The sequence below is a fragment of the Heliangelus exortis genome, chromosome 18, assembly GCF_036169615.1.
Source record: "Heliangelus exortis chromosome 18, bHelExo1.hap1, whole genome shotgun sequence".
In the NCBI taxonomy this organism is placed as follows: domain Eukaryota; kingdom Metazoa; phylum Chordata; class Aves; order Apodiformes; family Trochilidae; genus Heliangelus; species Heliangelus exortis.
This window is the reverse complement of record NC_092439.1, coordinates 1,017,297-1,032,908: the sequence shown is the minus strand read 5'-3', so window position 1 is coordinate 1,032,908 and position 15,612 is coordinate 1,017,297. Positions and strand designations below refer to the sequence as shown.

The window sequence follows — 15,612 nt, the reverse complement described above, 5'->3', positions numbered from 1 at the left end:
CCCCCCCAGCACCCCCTCACCACCAACTCACCCGAGGGTCTCGGGGGATAGTGTCTTGGGGGGGGTCACAGCGTACCCTGGGCGGTGTTCGGGTGGGGTGGGTTGGGTTGCAGTGGGCGATGGGGGGGTCCTGGGGGTGCAGCAGAGGAGCCCCCCCCCTCCCAGCCCCCGCTGCCCTTTCCCGCCGCCCCTGAGGCGATGAGGCGACCGTTGGTCTCGCGCCGCGGCGGTTGGGGTTCAAGGGCGGGAAGTTGGGGGGAGGGGGGGAGAGGGGGCGGTGGCGACGCCTGAGGAGGGGAAGGGGCGTGTCCGACGCCGCGTGTCTCCATGGTGACGGGAGGGGAGGGGGCGTGGCGTCGCGCTGACGTCAAGCGGCGTCGCGCGCAGGCGTCATCAAGGAGAGCGGCGGCGGTGGCGGTGGCAGTGGCGGCGGGGGGGGGGAGGCGCCGGGTCAGGCCAGGCCAGGCCGCGCCGGCGGGGCCTGCACAACGGGACCGCTACCGGAACCGATACCGGGGCCGTCGTCGCTGCCGCGCTCCCCTTCGCTCTTCCCGGGTTGGGGTTGAAAGTGCCGGGTTAAAGAGCGGCGAAACGAGCGGCGGGGAGAACGTCGGGGTTGCTCAATCGCCCCCGCCGCCCTCCAGGCATCCCGGAGCGGTGGGGCGGCCCTCGGGGATGTCCTACAAGCCCATCGCTCCCGCCCCCGTTACCCCCGGAGCTGCTAGTGCCAGCCCTGCCCCACCGGGGCCCGGGGCACCGTCCGCCGGTGAGCGCCGGTAACCGGGGAAGGAGGGAGGGGGGGGGGGGGATACCGGGTAAAGGGGAAGGGAAGGCGGGGAGTACCGGGGGGAGGGAACCGGGGAAGTGGAGGACACACCGGGGAGAAGGTGCGGGGGGAAATTCCGAGCGGGGAGTACCGGGGAAGGGGGGGCAGTCGGTAACCCTCCGTTTTCCCGCAGCCACGAGCGTCCCATCGCCCTCCGGTTCCGTCCCCGGCGCCGCCGCCCCGTTCCGGCCCCTTTTCAATGACTTCGGGCCGCCGTCCATGGGCTACGTGCAGGTGAGGGGAGGGAGGGCGAGGCCCGGGAGGGACGGCGGCGGCGGCGGGGACACCTTTCAGCCCCTCTGATCGCCCCTCCCGTTCCGTCCCGTCCCGTTCCGTCCCGTTCCCCCCCCCAGGCGATGAAGCCCCCCGGGGCTGCGGGCTCGCAGAGCACCTACACCGACCTCCTGTCCGTCATCGAGGAGATGGGGAAGGAGATCCGGCCCACGTACGCCGGCAGCAAGAGTGCCATGGAACGGCTGAAACGGGGTAGGGGCGGGGGGAGAGGAGGGGACAGGGTGAGGACACCGGGGGGAGGGGGACACCCGGAGCCTGATTTTGGGGGCTGGGGGGGGGTGTCCCCTGTGCTTCTCTCCCCGCAGGAATCATCCACGCCCGGGCGCTGGTCAGGGAGTGCCTGGCAGAGACAGAGAGAAACGCCCGCACGTAACGGCTGCTGCCACCCGGGACCCCCGCCCACGCACCCCGGGACCTCCCACGCCCCCCCCACCCCGTCCCGTCCCGTGTCCCTGCCCTGCTGGCAGCGGGGGGGGGGGGGGTGGGGGGAGCTGCCGTGCTGCCCACCCCCTCCCCAGCGCTCTCTCTGCTCTCTTTATAAAATGTCTGTTTTTATAAATAAAGGACATGGTTGGGACTCGGCTGCTGTGCTGGGGGGGGTCCGGGGTGAGGGGCGATGCTGGGGGGGGAAAGGGGTGGGGGGGAGGTGGGGGTCCTGGGGGGTGCAGGGGGAAGGGCTTGGAGTGGTGGGGGGGGGGTACTGAGAGGTGCAGGAATGAGCAAACCCCTCTTTTAACTCCTAAAAACCCCTCCAAATTTTTATTAAAACATTAATTTTTTTATTTTTACGACGCAGTAGTTGGGGGGGGGGGTGGAGGGGGGGAGTCCCGTGTCGGCGGTGCCGGTACCGGTACAAATATAGTATTCCCGGTCCAGAGGCTTTCGCCCGCCTTCCCGCCCGTGACGTCACGACCCCCCCTCCTCCCCCCCCCCCCCAATTTCTACGTCAGAACCCGTAGGCACGGGCTGTGATGTCACGGGCCGAGGGGCCGGTCCGGAGCAGCGCAGGTTCGGCGGGGCGGGGGTTCGGCGGGCGGACCGAGAAGGAGGAGGAGGAGGGGGGGTAGGGGGGGGGGAGGGGTGGTTCCGTCGGTACCGGCAGGGTGAGGAAGGAGCCGGAAAAAGCCGATCGGAACCGAAGAGACCCGAACGGAACCGAAGGGGAGGGGGTGGTGTGGGGGGGGGGGTGCGGGAGGAGCGGAGCGGGCGGGGGGCGCGTTGCCATGGCAGCGGGGCGGGACCCGCAGCGCCGCAGCGGCCCGGACCGGGCTGAACTGGAGCCGAACCGGGCGGCACCGGAGGGAACCGGGCTGGGCTGAGGATTTTTCACCCCTCCACTCCACTCCCCCCCTCCCCAACCCCATCCCCATCCCCGGGCCCCTCAGGCGCTGCCCCCGCAGCCCCGCACCCCTCGCAGCCCCCGCAGCCCCGCACCCCCCGCACCCCCGCAGCCCCGCACCCCCCGCACCCCCGCAGCCATGCTGATCAAGGAGTACCACATCCTGCTGCCCATGAGCCTGGAGGAGTACCAGGTGGCCCAGCTCTACATGATCCAGGTGGGGGGCTTGCCATGGGAATGGGGGGGGGATGCAGGGGGCTGGGGGGCTGGGGTTTGGGGTCTGGGGAGCTGTGGGGCTGAGCATTGGAGGGGGGGGGGCTGTAGGGGCTGAGCACTGGAGGGGGGGGGCTGTAGGGGCTGACCACTGGAGGGTGCAGGGGGCCATGGGCACCAGCTTTGGGGGTCTGGGGGGCTTTGGGGCTGAGCATGGAGCCTGGGGGTGTAGGGAGCTGTGGGGCTAAGCATTGGAGGGTGCAGGGGGCTGTGGGGCTGAGGTTTGGGGTCTGGGGTCTTTAGGGGTCTATGATGCTGAGTTTGGGGGGTGCAGGGGGCTGTGGGGATGAGCTTTGGGGGCCTGGGGGGGTGGAGGGGGCTGTGGGGCTGAGTTTTGGGGGTCTGTGGTCTGTGGGGGTCTGTGGGGCTGAGTTTGGGGGATGCAGGGGGCTGTGGGGCTGAGCTTTGGGGGTCTGGGGGGCTTTGGGGCTGAGCGTGGAGCCTGGGAGGGGGCCATGGGGGCTGTGGGGCTGAGTCTGGGGGGGCACAAGGTGCTGTGGGTCTGATCACAGATTTTGGGGGGCTGTGGGGTGTGACTGAGGTTGGGTGGGTTTGGGGCTGTGAGTCTGAGGATTTGGGGGTGCTCACCCCTCTTTCTCTCCCCACCTGCAGAAGAAGAGTCGGGAGGAGTCGAGCGGGGAGGGCAGTGGGGTGGAGATCTTGGCCAACAGACCCTACAGCGATGGCCCGGGGGGCAGTGGCCAATACACCCACAAAATCTACCACGTGGGCTCCCACATCCCCAGCTGGTTCCGGGCCCTGCTCCCTAAAGCTGCTCTGCAGGTGGAGGAGGAATCCTGGAATGCTTATCCCTACACCCGCACCAGGTGGGAAAAAGACCCTGGAGGGTGGGGGGCTTGTAGGGTTTGGCTGTGCCACCTCAGGCAAACCCTCCAAGGCCACCATCCTCGTGTCCTCCAGGTACACTTGTCCCTTTGTGGAGAAGTTTTCCATCGAGATTGAGACTTATTACAGGCCAGATGCTGGGCAGCAAACCAACATCTTCAACCTGAGTGCAGCTGAGAAGAGGCAGAGGATTTTGGGTGCGTGTGGCCACCTCCAGCCTGGCCTGGGGGGTCCTATTGGGGTTCCCATCTGGCATTCCCTGGATTGGGGGTCGTGCTCTGGGTGCCACGGTCACCCCAGGGGAGCAGCTTCCCACCTGGGACTCAGCATCTGTGGGGTTTTGCTCACTTTGGGGGTCCTCATGTTTTAGGGACCCTTGGGACCCTCTCATCTTGGGGACCCTCTCATCTTGGGGACCCTCTCATCTTGGGGACCCTCACATTTTGGGTTCCCTCACATTTTGGGTTCCCTCACATCTAAGGGACCAAATTTTGTGCCCCAAATTCCCTGCCTGCAGCATTGATAAAACCAAATCGGTTTTAATGAGGCTTGGAGGGGAAATTTTTGTCTTTTTTTGGCTCCTCTTCCCCATTTGCAGCCTCCCCCTGCCTGCTGCCCCCCAGCCCTTGTCCCACCCTCTCTGACACAGCTTTTTCTTCCCTCCTCCTCTCCAGGGGACATTTTTGGAGTGGGGGGGGGGAGCTGGAAAACCTGTCCCCATTTTCCCAGCCCTTTCCCTGCTGCCCTCGTTCCCCCCCCAGGGCTTTGCTCTCCAGATCCAGGGCCCCTCCACTCCTTGCTGGGGTTTTGGGGGACAGCAACGGGCAGAGCCCGGGGTGGGATTCCCCCTTCCCTGGGGGGTTTGTCCCCAGCTGGAGTGTCCTCCCTGTCCCCTCGGTGTCCCCGGGGTTGGTTTGGGTGCCGGAGTGCGGCGTGTGACGCCGTTGCCTCTTAAAATGGAGGCTGAAAATAGGCACTGGGAGGAAATGATTCATCTGACCTATTTCCTTCCTTGGCTCATGGCACACGGGGGATGTCCGGCTGGGACCATGGAGCTTTGGGACAGAGGGGAGGGATTTTTGTCCCTGGCACCACCACCAAGCCACCAAGGCACCATCCTGAGCCCAGCTCTGCCTTATTGTCCCCTCTGCTGTCCTGGGAGCTCCTCAGGGTCCTGTCCCAGCTCCTCAGGGTCCTGTCCCAGCTCCTCAGGGTCCTGTCCTGCTCCTCAGGGTCCTGTCCCAGCTCCTCAGGGTCCTGTCCTGCTCCTCAGGGTCCTGTCCCAGCTCCTCAGGGTCCTGTCCTGCTCCTCAGGGTCCTGTCCCTGTTCCTCAGGGTCCTGTCCCAGCTCCTCAGGGTCCTGTCCTGCTCCTCAGGGTCCTGTTCCAGCTCCTCAGGGTCCTGTTCCAGCTCCTCAGGGTCCTCTTCCAGCTCCTCAGGGTCCTCTTCCAGCTCCTCAGGGTCCTGTCCCTGCTCCTCAGGGTCCTGTCCCTGTTCCTCAGGGTCCTGTTCCAGCTCCTCAGGGTCCTGTCCCTGCTCCTCAGGGTCCTGTCCTGCTCCTCAGGGTCCTGTTCCAGCTCCTCAGGGTCCTGTCCCTGCTCCTCAGGGTCCTGTTCCAGCTCCTCAGGGTCCTGTTCCAGCTCCTCAGGGTCCTGTCCCTGTTCCTCAGGGTTCTGCCCCAACTCCTTAGGGTCCTGTTCTGTTCTTCAGGGTCCTGTCCTTGCTCTTTAGGGTCCTGTCCCAGCTCCTCAGGGTCCTGTCCCTGCTCCTCAGGGTCCTGTCCCTGCTCCTCAGGGTCCTGTCCCAGCTCCTCAGGGTCCTGTCCCTTCCTTGCTCCCCCCTAGACCCCTCCCTGCCCCCCTGTGCCTTTTTCTCTGGGCTTTGGATGATTTTGTCTGATTTTTGTGTGTTTTTGCTTGATTTTTGTGGGGTTCTGTCAGGTTTTTAGGCAGTCTTGTCTCATTGATGCTTTTTCCCCCCCACTCCATTTTTTTTGTGCGTTTTTCCTCGGGCTTTGTCTGATTTTTGTGCGTTTTTTATTTCCGTGCGTTTCCCCTCATTTTTGTGCGTTTTTGCCCATTTTTTTTCCTGATTATTGTGCAATTTTAAACATTTTTATGCGTTTTTACCCAGTTTTTATCTGATTTTTGTGCAGTTGTGTCCAATTTTTGTGCATTTCTCCCCGTTTGCCTGATGCCTGTGCATTTCTCTCCGATTTTTATTCATTCACATCCGATTTTCCCACGTTTTTTACTTCCCTGTGTTTCCCTCTGACTTCTGTGTGTTTTCCTGCATCCTTCCTGCATCGCTCTCCCACTTTGATGCAGCTGTGCCCATTTTCCCTGCCTCTTTGCCCACTCCCCTGGCCAAGCCCTGCGGGGTGACCAGCCCTCTCCCCCCTGCCAGACACCATCGACATCGTCCGGGACCCCATCTCCCCCGGGGAATACAAACCCGAGGAGGACCCCAAACTCTACCACTCAGTCAAGACAGGCAGGGGACCCTTGGGGGACGACTGGCTGGAGGTGGCAGCTGGTGGCCCCCTGATGTGTGCCTACAAGCTCTGCAAGGTGGAGTTTCGCTACTGGGGGATGCAATCCAAAATCGAGCAGTTCATCCACGATGTGGGTGAGTGCAGGGTTTTTTGGTTTTGTTTTGGTTTTTTTTTTTTTTAGGGTGGGGGAATAAAGGTTGTTTTGGGGAGGCTTGGGGCCACGCTGTGTGATTTTTATTCTTTTTTTTCCCCCTCCCCCCCTGGCAGGGCTGAGGAAGGTGATGCTGCGGGCACACCGCCAGGCCTGGTGCTGGCAGGATGAGTGGATGGGCCTGACCATGGAAGACATCAGGCAGCTGGAGGAGGAAACGGCCAAGATGTTGGCCCAGAAGATGGCCAAGTGTGGGGGGGAAACTGAGGAAAAACCCAACGCTGAGCCCAGCTCTGCTGAGGGGCAGCTGGAGCTGGGGGAGGCCAGCGGGCAGGAGGGGGCTGAGGTGACGGAGGTGGCCGGGGGCTCCTCTGATGACTCCTTTGCCAAGCAGTGGTCAACCTCTTCCCGCTCCTCCTACTCATCCCAGCATGGAGGTGAGAGACCAGGTCCTGCCTGGGGGGGGGATGGGGACCCCTAAACCCCTCCCTGGATGCTGCTGTTCCCTGTAGAAAATGTGTCGGGGTCTCCCAGAGGGTTTCCGAGTGCCTCAGGGTTGGATCTGGGTCACCTGGGAGGGAGCTGGGTGCCCCAGAGAGTGGCCTGGGTCCCCTGAAGTGGTTCTGGTTGCCCCATGGGATGGCTTGGGTCCCCTGAAGTGGTTCTGGTTGTCCCATGGGATGGCTTAGGTCTCCTGAAGGGGTTCTGGTTGTCCCAAGGGATGGCTTAGGACTCCTGAAGTGGTTCTGATTGCCTGAATAGATGACTTGGGTCCCCTGAAGTGGTTCTGGTTGCCCCAAGAGATGAGCTTGGTCTTCCAGGGGGGCTCTTGGTGGCCCTCAGTCTCTTGGGAGGGCTCTAGGTGCCTTGTGTCTCCTCTGGGTGCCCCAGGGGGTAGCCCTGGTCTCCTGGGGTGGTGCTGAGTGCCCCAAAGTTGGCCCTGGGTCTTCCATGGGAGCTCTGGGTGTCCCAAGGGGTGGCCTGGGTCTCCTGAAGTGGTTCTGGGTGCCTTGGGTTGGTCTTGGGTCTCCTGAGGTGGTTCTGGGTGCCCTGGGGTTGCTCTTGGTTCTCTCGGGAGGGCTCTGGGTGACCCAGGGTTGGCTCTGGATCTCCCGTGGAGGGCTCTGGGTGGAAGAGGAGGGGGCAGCCGTGGGGCAGGGGTTGTGTCTCGGTGCTGGGGGGGTGATGTGGGTGCTGACCCCCCACTGGTGGCAGGGGGGGTGTCTCCTCAGAGCCTGTCCGAGTGGCGGATGCAGAACATCGCCCGCGACTCCGAGAACAGCTCCGAGGAGGAGTTCTTTGATGCCCACGGTAGGGATGAGCGTTTCGGGGGGGGGGGGGGAGGAGGGGAAACATGACTGGAAGGACCTGGCTGGGTGGGGGGATGCACGCCCCCCCCTCACGGGCTGCCCACCCACAGCCCCCTCCCTCCACAGAGGACCTGTCTGACAGCGACGAGGTCTTTGCCAAGGAGATAACCAAGTGGAGCTCCAACGACTTCTTGGACACCCTGGAGCGTCCGGCGGAGCTGGATGAGGTGCTGGGTGAGTGGTGAGGGGGGGCCCAGCCCCAAACCCTGGTGTGGGGGTCCCAGGAGGGGGCTGAGCCCTCCCTGGACACCCTGGTGAGGGGCTGACCCCTGTGTGCTGGCAGGGGATGGAGCCGGCGCTGCCAAGGTGGACGGTGAAGGCTCGGGGACATCTGCCTTCCCCGAGGTGTGTGTGTGTGTCCTGTCCGTGTCCCCACACCCCCCTCGGTTTGGGGCCCCCACCCGAGCCCAGCGTGGGTGCTGAGAGCAGCCCCTCTCCTTCCCGCAGGGGGACTCTGCGGAGAGCGCGGCGCAGGCCTGCCGGATCCACGTCCTCTTCCTCATCCTCCACAGTGGCAACATCTTGGACCAGGGAGGGGGGGAGCTGGGCTCCAAGCAGGCAGACGTGCAGACCCTGGCAGCCACCTTCGATGCTGTCACCAGGGTTAACTTCCCCGAGGCCCTGGGACACGTGGCCCTGCGCCTGGTCCCCTGCCCACCCATCTGCGCCGCTGCCTACGCCCTCGTCTCCAGGTAGGGATGGGGAGGAGGGGAGGAGGGGGCTGCTCCCCCCCGGGGAACCCCCCCGAGGGTTGTGGGAGAGGATTGGGGAGGTCTCGGGGAGGGGATTTTATGTCTCCTGGACCAGGAGAGGTGGTGGCCAGAGGGAGGGACTTGATCTCTTGGTGTGGCATCCAGGGCTAGGGAGGTGGTGACCTTGGAGAGGGGACTTTTCTTCTCCTGGTGTGGTATCCAAGCTCACAAATTGGTGGCCTCAGAGAGGTGTTCTGATGTGGCACCCAGGACTGGGAAGGTGGTGGCCCCAAGGGGAGATTTTCCTTCTCCTGGTGGGATCCCCAGGACCAGCAACGGGATGGGGATAACTCCTGGGGTTACCCCGAGCGGTGGGGAGGTGGAGGCAGCCGCGTTCATCCCCCCCTCACCTTGTCCCTCTCAGGCTCAGCCCTTACAGCCACGACAAGGACAGTTTGTCCAGCAGCCAGGACCACATCCCCCTGGCAGCTCTCCCTCTCCTGGCCACCTCCTCTGTCACCTACCAGCACGCCGTGGGTGCTGTCATCACCCGGGCCAACCAGGCCTACGGCGCCTTCCTGCGCTCCGGGGAGGGAGTCGGCTTCTGCGGCCAGGTGAGGGGGGGTGGGGGGAGCTGGAGCCATGGAATGCGTTGGGTTGGAAGGGACCTTCAAGATCATCTTGTTCCAACCCCCCCTGTGTGGGCAGGGACATCTCCCACCAGCCCAGGGTGCTCCAAGCCCCATCCAACCTGACCGCCAACATCTCCAGGGATGGGGCAGCCACAGCTTCTGGGGGCAACCTGGGCCAGGGGCTCAGCACCCTCAAATTAAAGAATCTCTTCCCAATGTCGAACTTAAATCTCCCCTCTTCAAGTTTTAAACCATTTCCCCTCTCTTCTCCCTATACCCCCATGCCAAAATCCCTCCCCCAGCTTTCTTGGAGCCCCTTCAGATATTGGGAGGTAGCTCTGAGCTCACCTCGGAGCCTCCTCCAGGCTGAACAACCCCAAAACTTCCTCAGGGGATCAGCTCTGCTGGGATCCCCCTTCCCAAGGTGCTGGGGGACTTGGGGATTCCCATCTTTCCTCCTCCTTTCCAGGTGGTGCTGCTGGGGGACTGTGTGGGCAGCATCTTGGGCTTCGATGCTCTGTGCCAGAGCCGGGCAGGCGCCGGGGGCAGCCGCAGCAGCAGCCGCCGTGGCAGCCTGGTGAGTGCCAGCACCCCCTGAGAGGGGTCAGGAAAAAGGGGGGTTTGCCCCCCCAAAAAACGTTGTGCTAGCAGGGAATGGGTGCTCACTGCCTCTCCCCACACAGAGCACGGAGCCCGTTTCCCCGGAGCTGGGCGGCACCCGGGACCCTCTGGCCGAGGGGATGGAGGGAGCAGCAGGATTGGGACAGGCCAGCTCTGAGCTGGGGACACAGCAAGGGGACAGCCACCAGCCCAGCTCTTCCTGTGGGTGAGAGCAAAAGGGGAGGGGTGGCATTGCCTGGGGGCAGCCTGCCCCAGGGGGGGGCATTGCTGGAGCCCACCCTCTTCCAGCAGCTCCTCCGGGCTAACGGGGCCGTGCCGGGGGGCAGCTTTGCCTCCGGGAATGGTGGGAGTGGGATGTCACTGTCCCTCCCTGCTGTCCCAGCCCGCAGGCCAGCGAGGCCCCTCCAGAGGCAGAGGGTGCCAGGAGTGGCCCTGGGGGGCTGGAGGGGGCTGAAGGCACCAGCACCCGCCTGGAATTCAAGGTCTCGGGCTTCTTCCTCTTTGGCTCTCCCCTGGGACTGGTGCTCGCCCTGCGCAAGACCGTCATGCCCACCCTGGATGGTGAGGAACCCCTGGCAGCCCCCAACCCTCTTTGTGGGTCCCCTGCGAGCTTCAGACCCACCGGGACCTCCCCAAAGAGCCCCTCTTGGGTTGGAATTCCTCATGGGTTGGAATTCCTCATGGGTTGGAATTCCTCATGGGTTGGAGCCCCTTGCACACCCAGCCCTGGCTGTGTGGGCATCAGTGCCCAGGTGTCCCCTTCCCCTCTCTGCTTGTCCCCAGTGTCCTGGGTTTGCCTCTCCAGCCTTTCCTCTCTCTGGGGTTTGCCCCCTGGGTGTTGAACTCTTGGCTACACTTTTCCCATCTCCCCTTGTCCCTTGTCCCTTTCCCCCTTGTCCCTTGTCCCACCGCCACCCCACTTGCTGCATCCCCATCAACTCCTGCTGCATCCCCCCATCCCTTGTCCCCACCATCGTGTCCCTGTGCCCCCCTGGTCCCCTCCCAGGGCAGTCCTGACCCTGTTTTCTCCCCCCTGGCAGTGGCCCAGCTCCGTCCAGCCTGTGAGCAGATTTACAATCTCTTCCACGCCGCTGACCCCTGTGCCTCTCGCCTGGAGCCTCTCCTGGCCAAGGCTTTCCACGCCGTGCCCCCGCTCAGTGTCCCTCGCTACCAGAAGTACCCTCTGGGTGATGGCACCTCCTCCCTGCTGGGTGAGCAGCCCCCACCCTGGCCTCATTCCAGCACCCCGGGGTGTGTTCTGGGGTACCCATGGCACCCACAGCACTTGCAGGTGCCCGGTTAGGGTTATGGGGAAGGGGATGTCCCTTCCTGTCCCCTGCTGGGGCTCTCCTGGAGGAGGCTCTCGGGGTGGTCGGTGTCCCCAGGGGGCTCGGGGTGGCCTCACTCCCCTCTCCCCCCTCAGAGGATGCTCTGCAGACACACTCTGCCCTCTTCCTGCCCGAGGTGGACGTAGCTGCCCCCCCGACCCCCACCAGCAGCTTCGGGGGCTTCTGGAGGGGCAACGAGCCAGGAGAGGCCCCCAACCCCCCCAGCACCAGCGAGGTCGTCAAGAGTAAGCATCACCCCTGCCCTGCAGCCCCTTGGGGGGGTGGGATCTGGGGTGATTGGGGTCTTCATCCCAGCTCTTTCCCCCCCCCCACAGTCCTGGAGCGCTGGTGGGGCTCCAAACGCATCGATTACTCCCTGTACTGCCCCGATGCTCTGACTGCCTTCCCCACCATCACCCTGCCACACCTCTTCCATGCCAGCTACTGGGAGTCCTCCGACGTGGTGGCCTTCATCCTGCGCCAGGTCAGGAGGGACAGGGGGGGGCTGTGGGGCCCGAGGGGGCCGGCGGGGGCTGAGCTGGGGCCGTGCTGCTCCGCAGGTGGTGGAGAAGGAGGGTCCTCAGCCTTCAGAGAGCGAGGAGAGCTCCATCTACAGCCCCTCCATCCCCAGGGAGAAGTGGCAGCGCAGACGCACCCCCATGAAGATCCGGGTGGGTGTCCCACGGCCAGCGGGAACCCCCAGAACCCCAACTCCCTGTGGGGGTGGCACGGGGCTCCGGCTGCCCTTGGGGGTCTGGGGGGCTCTGCCACAGGGGTGCTGGGATGGTCCCATAACTTGTTGGGTCCCCTGCACCACCTTGGGTGCCAGCCATGACCACCCCCTCCCCGTGTCCTCGCAGATGGTGGGTACTGGGATGATCCCACAACTTGTCGGGTCCTCTGCACCACCTCGGTGCCCCCCGTGACCACCCCCTCCCCGTGTCCCCACAGAACGTGGGAGCTGGGGTGGCCCCACAACTTGTTGGGTCCCCTGCACTACCTTGGGAGCCAGCCATGACCACCCCCTCCCTGTGTCCCCACAGAACGTGGGTGCTGGGATGGCCCCACAACTTTTCAGGTCCCCTGCACCATCTCAGGTGCCCCCCGTGACCACCCCCTCCCCGTGTCCTCACAGAACGTGGGTGCTGGGATCTCACAACTTGTTGGGTCCCCTGCACCACCTCGGGTGCCCCCCGTGACCACCCCCTCCCCGTGTCCCCACAGAACGTGACAGCCAACCACCGGGCCAGCGATGTCATCGTGTGTGAGGGGAAGGCACAGGTCCTCAGTGGGCGCTTCACCTACGGACCCCTGGACGTGGTGACACTGACAGGGGAGAAGGTGCTGCTGGGAGCAGATGGGGTGTGGGGGTATCCAGGAGGGGACACTGGGCTGGTGTCACCCATGGGAGGGGATGTGGTGGATGGGAGGAAGCTGAACGTGAGCCAGCAGTGTGCCCAGGTGGCCAAGAAGGCCAATGGCATCCTGGGCTGGCTGAGGAAGAGCGTGGCCAGCAGGTCCAGGGAAGGGATTCTGCCCCTGTGCTCAGCCCTGGGGAGGCCACAGCTTGAGTCCTGTGTCCAGTTCTGGGCCCCTCAGCTCAGGAAGGAGCTTGAGGTGCTGGAGCAGGTCCAGAGAAGAGCAAGGAGGCTGGGAAGGGATCCAGCAGAATTCCTGTGAGGAAGGGCTGAGGGAGCTGGGGGTGTTGAGGCTGGAGAAGAGGAGGCTCAGGGGAGACCTCATCACTCTCTCCAACTCCCTGAAAGGAGGTTGGAGCCAGGGGGGGGTCAGGCTCTGCTCCCAGGCAGGTATCAGTGGGACAAGAGGGCATGGGCTTAAAAAGTGCTTCCTAATATCCACCCTAAACCTCCCCTGGCAGAGCTTAAGCTTAAGCTTTAGGAAAAAATTCTTTCCAGAGAGGGTGCTCAGGCATTGGAATGGGTGCCCAGGGAGGGGGTGGAGGATTCTCCATCCCTGAAGGTTTTTAAGAAGAGGCTGAATGTGGCACTCAGTGCCATGGGCTGGGAACCACGGGGGGAGTGGATCAAGGGTTGGATTTGGTGATCCCAGAGGCCCTTTCCAACCCAGATGGTTCTGTGGTTCTGACCCTGTGTGGTCGTAAGGAATTTGTAGGTGGAGGATGGAGCAGGAGCCTGTGAGGTTCACCCCAGGCTCAGCCCCTCTTCCCTCTCTCCCAGGTGGACATCTACATCATGACACAGCCTCTCTCGGGGAAGTGGCTGCACTATGGCACTGAGGTGACAAGCAGCGGGGGCCGTCTGACCTTCACCATCCCCCAGGACAAGGCTCTGGCCATCGGCATCTACCCCGTGCGCATGGTGGTCAGGTGGGACACGGGACACCGGGTCCCTCCTCCAGCCCCTTTGGCGGGGCCAAACCCCTCCTTGAGCCCCCTCCGCTCTCTCCCTGTCCCAGGGGGGACCACAGCTACGCCGAGGCCTATCTGACCGTGGTGGCCCCGGGCACTGAGGCCGTGGTGTTCAGCATCGATGGCTCCTTCACCGCCAGCGTCTCCATCATGGGCAGCGACCCCAAAGTGCGGGCAGGGGCCGTGGACGTCGTACGGTTGGTGCCCTTCAGACCAGGGGGACCACCTCCCCCTCCTTCTGTGGCATGGGTGACGTTCATCCCAGGCCGTGGGTGACGTTCTTCCCAGGCCGTGGGTGACATTCATCCCAGGCCGTGGGTGCTGTGGGTGGGGTTCTTCCCAGGCCGTGGGTGACGTTCATCCCAGGCCATGGGTGACGTTCATCCCAGGTTCTGGGTGACGTTCTTCCCAGGCTGTGGGTGACGTTCATCCCAGGTTCTGGGTGACGTTCATCCCAGGTTCTGGGTGTCGTTCTTCCCAGGCCGTGGGTGACGTTCATCCCAGGTTCTGGGTGACGTTCTTCCCAGGCCGTGGGTGACGTTCACCGGGTGCTCGGTGACCTCTCACCATCAGGACTGTCCCCCTCCCAGGCACTGGCAGGATTTGGGGTACATGATCATCTACGTGACGGGGCGCCCCGACATGCAGAAGCACCGGGTGGTGGCCTGGCTCTCCCAGCACAACTTCCCCCACGGTGTCGTCTCCTTCTGTGACGGCCTCACCCACGACCCCCTGCGCCAAAAAGCTGCTTTCCTCCAGAGCCTGCGCTCCGAGGTGGGGACGGGGACACGGGTGGGGGACCTCTGGTGACATCGGGTCCTCCCGAGGGTGTTGGGATGGAGCCAGACCACGCTCTGAGGGCAGAGCCAGGGGTGCTGTGACCATCCTAAAGGGAGGGTGTCCCTGTCCCCTGGGGGGTGGCTGTCCCCGTGGCTCTGCCCTAAAGCTCCTGCTGTCCCTTGCCCAGGTGGAGGTCGCCATCATGGCCGGTTATGGCTCCACCAAGGACATCTCTGTCTACAGCTCCCTGGGGCTGGCACCAGCACACATCTACATTGTGGGTCGGGCCGTCAAGAAGTTCCAGAACCAGTGCCAGGTACGGGGGGGGCAGGGGACAGAGCTGGGGCTGCAGGGGACAGCTGCCGACCCCGCCACAGGGGTGGGGGTGCTATGGCTCGGGGGTCGCCAGCTCCTCAGGCTGTCCCTGTCCCGTCCCCCTCACAGTTCCTCTCGGAGGGCTACGTAGCCCACTTGGCTCAGCTGGAGGCGGCGGCGCTGGCCCACTCCACCCAGGGACCCCCCAGACCTGTGCTGGGCAAAGGCACCTATGGCTGCCCGGCCCCTGTCGACTTCCTCCGCAAGCAGAGTCAGCTCCTGAGGTCCCGGGGCTCCAGCCAGGCCGAGAGGGACACGGGGCCACCACCAGGACCCTCTGGGCTACCCCGGGCCAAGCCCCGCAGCATCAGCCTCAAGCTGGAGGGTGAGGAGTGAGGGTGACGTGGCCACCGTCCCCTCTCTGCCACAACCTTCCTTCCCCAGCCAGGAGCAGCTGGGACCCCGTGAGGGGTCCTGAGTTGTCAGGAAGGAGATGAGGGTGCTGGGTCCCCCAGACACAGTGCTCAGAGCTTCCCTCCCCCCCCTGGGGGGCCAGAGCCACCCCCTGGGGGCTGAGCCCACCCCGGGTTGCCTCCACTCTCTCCCCCCCCCGGGTCCTTTGGGGCTGCAGAGCTGCTGCTGGGCAGTGCCTGGTGGGGTTTGCCCCCTCCCCAAGGAGCCAAGGTGCTGGGGGGACACCAGAGTTGTGCCCCAGGGCCAGCAGCACCCCCCCTGCTCCCCGTTATTTATTTCCCTCGGGTGTTGCCAGGCGTGGGGCAGGAGGCAGTGGGTCAGTGGGTGGTTCCTCTCTTCGTTTCGTGGCGGTGTGAAATAAAAACCAACCTCAAGATGAGGTGCTGCCCCCACGTCTGCTCTCTACCCAGCACAGGGGCTTGTCCCCCGGCCACCAAAACCCCCAGGGAGGTGACCCCAGGGTGCAGCAGTTGGGGCAGAGGCAATTTGGGAGCCCTCTGGGGTGGGGGGTTTGGGGTGGGCTCAGCTGCCAGCTCCTGCTTTGAGCTCTGCGTGTGTCAGAGCTGCTTTGACCTCCTGAGCCCAGGAGGAGTTTCCAGGCCCTGAGATTTCCTTTAGCAGCTCCAACACCCCCAGGACCTGGAGCACAAGCCAGGAGTCACCTGTGCAGTGAATTTGCAAGGCCTCAGGGCCAGGCTTCCTCCTCCTGCCCTGCTTGAAGGGCTTTTTCTTCCACCTCATTTACTTCTGCACAGCCATTTTTTGGGGTCTTGGTTTTTTTTTAAGTG

At 64.0% G+C, this 15,612-nt stretch overlaps 2 protein-coding genes across 2 annotated transcripts; both read left to right on the top strand.

Moving 5' to 3' along the window:
• Positions 1-382: 382 nt before the first annotated feature.
• Positions 383-1,697, top strand: CDK2AP2 (cyclin dependent kinase 2 associated protein 2). The gene is made up of 4 exons (XM_071762106.1): positions 383-766; positions 960-1,060; positions 1,180-1,312; positions 1,426-1,697. Exons 1-4 carry the CDS (start codon positions 676-678, stop codon positions 1,491-1,493), a joined length of 393 nt encoding a protein of 130 aa, XP_071618207.1. The 5' UTR covers positions 383-675; the 3' UTR covers positions 1,494-1,697.
• Positions 1,698-2,300: 603 nt separating this feature from the next.
• On the top strand, positions 2,301-15,203 carry PITPNM1 (phosphatidylinositol transfer protein membrane associated 1). The gene is made up of 23 exons (XM_071762396.1): positions 2,301-2,676; positions 3,345-3,559; positions 3,654-3,775; positions 5,985-6,206; positions 6,340-6,660; positions 7,439-7,534; positions 7,660-7,767; positions 7,877-7,938; positions 8,041-8,285; positions 8,710-8,899; positions 9,387-9,494; positions 9,601-9,743; positions 9,921-10,099; positions 10,579-10,749; positions 10,962-11,111; positions 11,202-11,350; positions 11,427-11,537; positions 12,091-12,207; positions 13,065-13,213; positions 13,303-13,452; positions 13,846-14,029; positions 14,223-14,351; positions 14,480-15,203. The coding sequence occupies exons 1-23, from the start codon at positions 2,599-2,601 to the stop codon at positions 14,744-14,746; spliced, it is 3,666 nt and encodes a 1,221-aa protein (XP_071618497.1). The 5' UTR covers positions 2,301-2,598; the 3' UTR covers positions 14,747-15,203.
• The last annotated feature ends 409 nt before the right edge of the window (positions 15,204-15,612 follow it).